General features: G+C 57.8%; 1 protein-coding gene across 1 annotated transcript in view; it reads left to right on the forward strand.

Moving 5' to 3' along the window:
* DRC3 (dynein regulatory complex subunit 3) overlaps window positions 1-7,666 on the forward strand; it is a 53,993-nt gene that overhangs the window by 39,897 nt on the left and 6,430 nt on the right. The window contains exons 9-12 of the mRNA XM_006773957.2: window positions 89-263; window positions 2,144-2,275; window positions 3,865-3,935; window positions 5,359-5,482. Coding sequence (XP_006774020.1) covers window positions 89-263; window positions 2,144-2,275; window positions 3,865-3,935; window positions 5,359-5,482 — 502 coding nt within the window. The remainder of the gene's footprint in view (window positions 1-88; window positions 264-2,143; window positions 2,276-3,864; window positions 3,936-5,358; window positions 5,483-7,666) is intronic.

Consider the following 7,666-nt stretch of genomic DNA (forward strand, 5'->3'; position numbering starts at 1 on the left):
GAGCCTCCAAATCTCAGCTGCCAGCTCTGCGAGGGGCCCCCGCTGCCATGGGCGCCTGAACCAGCCACAGCTTCCTTAACAGCCTCACCTACAAGGACAAGTTTGTCATCATCTGCCTGAACATTTTCGAGTACGGACTGAAACAGCAGGAAAAGCGGAAGGTGGAGCTCGACACCTTCAATGCGTGTGTCCAGGAGGCCGTCCAGGAAAACCGGGAGCAGGGCAAGCTCAGGATCGCCAAGTTCGAGGAGAAGCACCTGCTGGTAGGCCTGCCCTTGCCCCCTGCCCCCCCGCCCGCCTTCCACCGGCACCGCCAGCCACAGCGCAGGGCCGGGCCGAGCGGAGCCTGAGGCCAAGGCAGCGCCATCCTCACCATGACACGGCGTGGTTACCATTATGGTGGTGACTGCTTCTCTCTCGGGCAGACGTTTTCTGAGCTGCGTGGTTATTGCCCACCTGCGCTGGGGGGGCTGCGCCGGCCTTAGCCAGCCGTCTGCTCCTCCAGCCGCTCCATTCGCAGTGTGTGCTCTCAGGTGGGGGGAGCGTCACATAGTTTACAAACATTGGTCTCTCTTTTTTTTAATGAGCGGATAGGTGATCATTTTATTTTATTTATTTATTTAAATTCTTTCTTGTTGAAAGTATTGCATGTCTCCTTTTTCCCCACCCACTCCCCACCCCGCCCCCGCCAGGCCCTCACAGCCCTACTGTCTGTGTCCATTGGCTATGCTTATACACATGCATACAAGTCCTTTGGTTGATCTCTTACCCGCACCCTCCTCTGCCTTCCCTCTTAGGTTTTATTCATTTTTTTCAACATATTTTTATTGGTTTCAGAAGAGTAGGGAGAGGGAGAGAGAGAGAGAGAGAGAGAGAGAGAGAAACATCAATGTTGAGAGAGAATCATGGATCGGCTGCCTCCTGCACGCCCCGCACTGGGACCGAGCCTGCAACCCGGGCCTGTGCCCTGACTGGGAATCAAACCATGACCTCCTGGTTCACAGGTAGATGCTCAAACCCGAGCCACGCCGGCCGGGCAACATTTGTGTTTCTTATTTGCGAACTATTGTCATAATACTGTGCCCTTACCCATTTTCCCATTTGGTGTTTCTCCCCCTTTCTTTCTTTGTTTTTACTTTCATTATTATTCTGTAGGAGCACTTTGTAGATTGAGAAATTAGCCCTGTGTCAGTGAAATAAGTTGCCAACATTTTCCCAGTTTGCTGTTTATCTTGTTACTTTGTCTCTGGTGTATTTACATTCAGAATATTAAAAATGTTTATGTGATAGACTGTATCAGTCTTTTCTTCTGCCTTTATTTAGAAAAGACTTCTCCACTTTGAGATTATTTATTTAAAATCCCCCAGTATTTTCTAGTACTTTTATGGCTCTAATTCTTACATTTAAATCGTTCTCTGTCCAGAATTTATTTTCATGTAACACTTGAGATAGGCATTGAACCTGATTTTTCTCCAGATGGGGGAGCCATTGTTAGAGACATTCACCTCAAATCATGTCCAGTTTCTCTTCCTTTACAACTAACACCGAGTATCAGCAGAAACAAGCTGACATGGTGCCTCCTGCCCGAGCACCTCCCGCCCGAGCACCGGCCTGTCCACTACCCGCACACCCTGGCGCTGGGTCCTGGGGGTCTGACGGGCTCCCCCAGGCCGGACCTGTCGCGTGTTTGCGGGTCTCTCCCTGCCTGTGTGCCCCAGCGCTTATGGGCCCAGCGCCACTGCGATGGGAGCAGCCCGCCCAGCCGCCATGGGCAGGGACTGGAGCTTGGAGAATGGAAAGGACTCGTTCAAGGTGAAACGGCTGCTGAGTGACTCAGAGGGTGTCACATTCAGGTCCACCTGGCTGGCAGCCGTGGCTCCTGCCGCCCAGCCGGCCCCTGTGCAGAGAGCCCAGCTGGGGAGGGCAGCACGTCTCGCTTGTGCTGGGCCAGCCCCCCCCCTGACCCCCCCGCGCGGGGCCGGACAGGGCGCGGCTGCTACAGGCTCAGGCGCTGGCATGAGGCTTAGCTACCCCTGGGGTGGGCCGTCCAAACCCAGGGTCCCACTCCTACCCACAAAACCGAATTGTCGCCGTCACTGCGTCCACTCGGCTGTGACGCCTAACGCCGGGCTCTTGTCTCCAGAGTCTGAACGCCATCCGCGACGAGGCCGACCTGGCCAGCATGGAGGCGAGGATCGTGGCGTACAGCGAGGACATCACCGAGCTGTCCAGTGCGCTCATGACGCTGGAGATGCAGCTGGTGGAGCAGCTGGAGGTGCGTGGGGCCTGGCAGGAGCGGTGTGTGAGCGCCGCCAGGTTCACCCCGGGGGCTGGTGCTGCCGTTTCCTGCTCGCTTTTACCGCATGTCCCCCCTACACTGAGGGAGGGTGAGCTCATTCCTCTGGAAGCCCCCCCCCCTGGAAGGGCAGAGCCTCGGGAGAGGGTTTTGATTAGACCAAGGAGCTGCCGGTGCTCAGGGAGCAAGGTGGCCCCCACGCAGGGGAAGGAAGGCTCCCTGCCCCTCAGCCTGCAGTGCTGGCCATGCTGGCGCCCGCGATTCCGCGCTAAGTGTGGGCCCGGAAAGTGCTGCTATCGACACCCCACACCGCGCCCCCAGTGACAGGCGTGTTCACAGGCTGTCTGCGAGTCCGAGGGGCTGTGATGAATGGAACCTCATTGGATGCTGCCATGGCTGGGCCAAGAGATAGTCCCTGATCAGTGCCTCCCCTGCCTGTGGCACCTCAGACTCGGAGAGATTCCCACCTCGCAGAGCAGACGCTGCCCGCAGACCCCGAGGCTCAGGGCATCTTAGGCAGCGGCTCCCAACGTACCAGGGTTCCCAGAGCCCAGGCGTTTAATGCTGGTGGTGTCATCACACCCGTGCCCAGCGCCCGAAAGGCTATAACCACTGTGGAGCTTTTCAGTGACCCTATGTGCTTCCCTGCAGCAGTGTTCACACACGTTTGGAGCGTGTGTAATGTCTCGTCCTGCAGCCCGTCCCCAGGCCCCTGGAGGCTCCCTGCCCCTCAGCCTGCCCTGCAGCCCTAGTCTATGGCGGATTGAGGGTGTGGCCAGTCCTGGGCTGCTGGGATCGCAGGCTTCACCCTGCTTCATCTGCCATTGTTCCCGCAACCAACATGAAACCCCGGTTAGGCCGGGGGCCCTGCTGAGCACCGGGTGCAGCAATGAGGGGTTCCCTCAGGGCACGGATGGGGGATGGGAACAGCCAGGATCACTGAGGGTTCCTCTCTGCCAGGCACCGTGCAAAGCATTTTGTGTGAAGTAACCTATTTAAGCTCCACCACAACTCCAGGAGGCAGGTACTACAAAGGAAACCCATTTCACAGATGAGGAAGTTGAGGCCCAGGGAGGTTAAATGACATTCCCAGAGGTACATACAGTGAGCAGGGATGTCGATGCGGGCAGTCCGGATCTTACTGACACCCTCCCTGTCACCTGGAGGTGATGCCACTGGGAGGCCAGGGGAAGGAGACCAGCTGTGTGTGTGTGTGCGTGTGTGTGTGTGTGTGTGTGTGTGTGTGTGTGTGTGTGTCGGGGGTGGCGGTAGAGGTGTTAAGACCAGAACAGGTGTTCCTGGCAGAGGGAACAGGCAGAGGCCTGGGGAAAGCATCGCAGTGACTATCCAAGGGGCGGTGAGTGAACTGAAATGGCCAGAGAGCAATGGGCTGGGGTCAGAGGTCAGGAGGGAGAAGCAGGGTCAGGGACCAACATCTGCGGAGAAGGCCCGCGTGGCGTCTGCGTCCTGAGGCTGTGAGCAGAGGAGGTGCCGGCCTTTGCTCTGAGGCTCGGGCAGTCGGGTTCCTGTCCAATACGCATGCTCACCGTGCTCTGTCCCTTTTCCAGGAGACGATAAACATGTTCGAGAGGAACATCATCGACTTGGTGGGGCTCTTTGTCGAAAATGTCCAAAGCCTATATCCTTGCCTTCGTGACCGTGGCTGGGAGGCGCTGCTGGGCCCCGGGGCTTATCCCGACCACGACTCTGCTCCCCACCTCCAGCCTAACAAAGGCAGGGAAGGGTACCCCTTCAGCACGGACCCGACAGGATGCCCACGAGTAGGGTTCCCCTCCAGGCGGCACCTGAGTCGGGCGCCTGCCCTCCGCGGCCACCAGTGCCACAGGCATCGTCAGAGAGAAGTGGCACCTCACTGTTTACCAGGAATCCACCTGCCGTCTGATCGACAGGAAGGCCTGTGCCTCCACCGGGACGCTCTCACCCAGCACAGGAACCTGCCGGTGGGACCCTCCGCCTTTGCAATTGGAGGAAGTCAGACCTTCCGATTTTCACCAAGGACAAAGCTCCCTTCACGGGATGAGCCGTGGCACACTGGGTGCTGAGAGTTCCTGGTCGGAGGGGTGTCCCCAGCCAGCACCACCCCAGCGTTGTTCCAGGACCTGCAGCAGGGCTGCTGTTCTGGGTGGGGTTGGAGGAGCCGTGTTTGCAATAGAAGTCCTGGAGGGTTATTCCCAAACGAGTGACACTCGAGGACAGACCACACCCCAGAGTCCCCCCGTCCCTGTGTTGCAGGGAGACACACCCAGGGAGCGGGACAACCTCCAAGTTGCAGATGCTGACAAATTACTCATAATGAGCCGGGCAGGCTAAGTCCCTGGGTCAGAAGCCCACATCTGGGCATGACCAACCCTTCTGCCACCTGCACTCAGAGCCCTGTCCTGTGTGAAACAACTGCTGTGGTCCACCCCAGAAGTAATCCCTGGTCCTGCCCTCCTGGGCCCTTGGGCCCACAGGAAACACAAGCTATAGAGGCGGCGAGTGGAGCAGCTGGCCCAGAGACCAGGCCGCAGCCTCCCAAGAGAGGGCCCCCACAGGGACCAGGTGGGCCGGGGGGGACTTAGCCAGCAGGGAGACAGCCTGTGCAAAGGTCCTGAGGAAGAGTCGGCGCTCTGGGTCCGATAGCAGGCCCCTCGGCCACGTTGGAGAGCCGGAGGCTCCTGGAGAGAGAGCCGAGAGCACAGGAGGGACGTGTGCACCTGAGTCCCTAGCCACTCGCTGCCGCGGGAGGGAAGGGCCGGAGCGCTGGCCAGGTCTCAGTGTACGGACAGGTGCAGAGGCAGTGGGATGGAGAGAAGTGGGTGGCGGAGGGACACTCGGGGAGCCCAGGGCCAGGGTCAGTGAGAAGCAGGGATGTGAATGGGGCGGGGGTCAGGCTGGCCCGGGGTGAGGTGCGCGTGGGGAGACAGCTGTGAAGGCCACGGCGCACTGCGCCCCAGCGTTCGCCCTTGGCCCTTAAGAGTCTGCTGTCATCTAATGAAAATGACCAGCCCGAGGCCGGGCCACCCGCCGCTGCTCCGGCCTTTGCTTAACTCTCGCTGCACCATGGCCCAGTGCCGGGACCTGGAGAACCACCACCACGAGAAGCTTCTGGAGATCGCCATCAACACCCTGGAGAAGGTCGTCAAGGGCGAGCTCGACGAGGACCTGCCTGAGGACGTGCGGGCGGTGAGTGGGACTGGGGTGCGGGCGTGCTGTGGAGGCGGAGGCTTGTTGGGGGCCGGGCCAGGCAGAGCGCACCCAGCTCTGTGGCTCCAGTAAGCCTGGAAACCTCTGGGGCCTCAGTTTCCTCATCTGCAAAAGGCAACAATAATGCCCTTTGGCAGAAGAAATAGGCTAACAAACACCTGGGGGGTGGGGGCCTAGCTAGAGGTGCATGATAATCAGGTGTTTCACCGACCTGAGAGCTGTGGGGCCTCTGGCGTTCCTAGGCGAGGCCCTACACGTAGGCGCTAAGGTCTGCTCCCCAAAGGCCTTTAGCCCTCCAGTCTCCGCGGGGAAGCACTGCTGAGGCGGAGCAGCCGTGCGCCATTGCCGGTCCAGCACCTCGCGGCCCTTCCCCAGCACAGCCAGTGATGGCGTCACAGGCCTAGGGCCAGCCTGAGCCCCACGCTCCCGGGTGTGGCGCTGGGTGGGCAGCAGGGGTCAGGTCTCTGGGAAGACCACGGTCAGCGAGAGAAGGCCCAGGCCCAGACACCTTCCTGTCAGGAGCAGTTGGTTTCCTCATCGTGCATCCCAGCCAGTGTCTCTGCTTCTCCACCTCCATGTTGCCACCAAGTCAGGCCCCATCGGCTCTGCCTGGACCACGCCTCCTGCAGGCTGCTCCCACCCAGGCCAGAGAACCTCTGAAAACCCACCACAGCATTCTGTGCTTTTGCACACATTCTCTCATGGCTTCCCTGCTGTTCATCCTAACCCTCCAGACCCAGCATGTGAAATGCTAAGGCTTAACACAGGCCAAATAAACAAGGTGGAAGTTTCTGTGGGCCGCAAACAAAAGCTTCTATTTTCACAGAAACGTAGGTTTATTTCGATAGAGACATGCTGAATACAAAGGGCTGAAATAAATGAGTCATTGTTAACATAAAATAATAGAACATTTTAATAAAAATTAATATTTTGGAGGAGAAACAAAGACGGCGGCATAGGTAAACACCTGAAATTGCTGCCTCGCACAACCACTTCAAAACTACAACTAAAAAACAAAACGGACATCATCCAGAACACAGGAAGGCTGGCTGAGTGGAAATTCTACAACTAGAAGGAAAGAGAAAAGCACACTGAGACTCAGAGGAGGTGCAGAAGTTAAGTGCACAGGTATGGAGGTGCACGCGCACAAATGGCTGGCAACTGAGGACGCGGTTGTCTTTTTCAATCGGGAGGGAGTCTCAAGCTCCCGACTGCTCTGGACTCCAGTTCCGGGCGAGTCTCTGGGGACCCAGACTCATACGGGGAGAAACTGGACTGTCTGGCATCGGTAGGAACTCGAGGGCGGCTTTCTCTCAGAGGTGCTTGCAGCTATTACCGCGGGACACTGAGACCCGGGGCCTCTTAGGGCAGGGATGAGGATCAGCCATAGCTGTTTGCTCCGCCCTGCTGATTCCCTGAGACCCCACCCCACCCAAGCTGTGCACAGAGGCTTTTGCATATGAATGGCCTGGCCCTTTGCAATCTAAAATTATCTAACAAACTGCAGCTGGCATTACCGTGAGACACTGAGACCTGGGGCCTCTTAGGGCAGGGCTGAGGAGCAGCCATAGCTGTTTGCTCGACCCTGTTGATCCCCTGAGACCCCGCCCCACCCAAGCTGTGTGCAGAGGCTTTTGCATATGAATGGCCTGGCCCTTTGCAATCTAAAATTACCTAACAAACTACAGCTGGGTCAGAGAGATCCAGAAATTCCAAAAGAAGGCCCAAGGCCCCACAGCAGCTTGCAGGGTTTCATAGCTGGGCCTCATCTGGGCACCTCCAAACCCCAAACAAAGAAGAGGAATCTGCAGATCTCTCCACAGCTCCTGCTGGGTAGCCTCAGACAGAGGCTAAATTAGCACCTCCTTAGAGATCCAAGAGCCAGTGTACCCAGTGGTCAGAGTGGGACCCTCCATATTACAACTTCTTAGATCCATAAGGGACACGCTCAGGGGGCAGACTCAGTGAGCACCAAAGCTCCACAGAAGCAAGGCTTGCCCCATGAGGGTGTCTCCAGCACAGAAGTTCTCCCACCGTAGACACAGCTGATTCTCACAGCCAATTGGCCTGGAGGTCAATTCCTCCCAGTGATACCAACAACAATCAAGGCTTAACTACAACAAGACTGTGCACACAGCCCACAAAGGGGTGCACCAAGAGTGT

The sequence above is a fragment of the Myotis davidii genome, unplaced genomic scaffold (assembly GCF_000327345.1).
Source record: "Myotis davidii unplaced genomic scaffold, ASM32734v1 scaffold207, whole genome shotgun sequence".
NCBI classification, from domain to species: Eukaryota; Metazoa; Chordata; class Mammalia; order Chiroptera; family Vespertilionidae; genus Myotis; species Myotis davidii.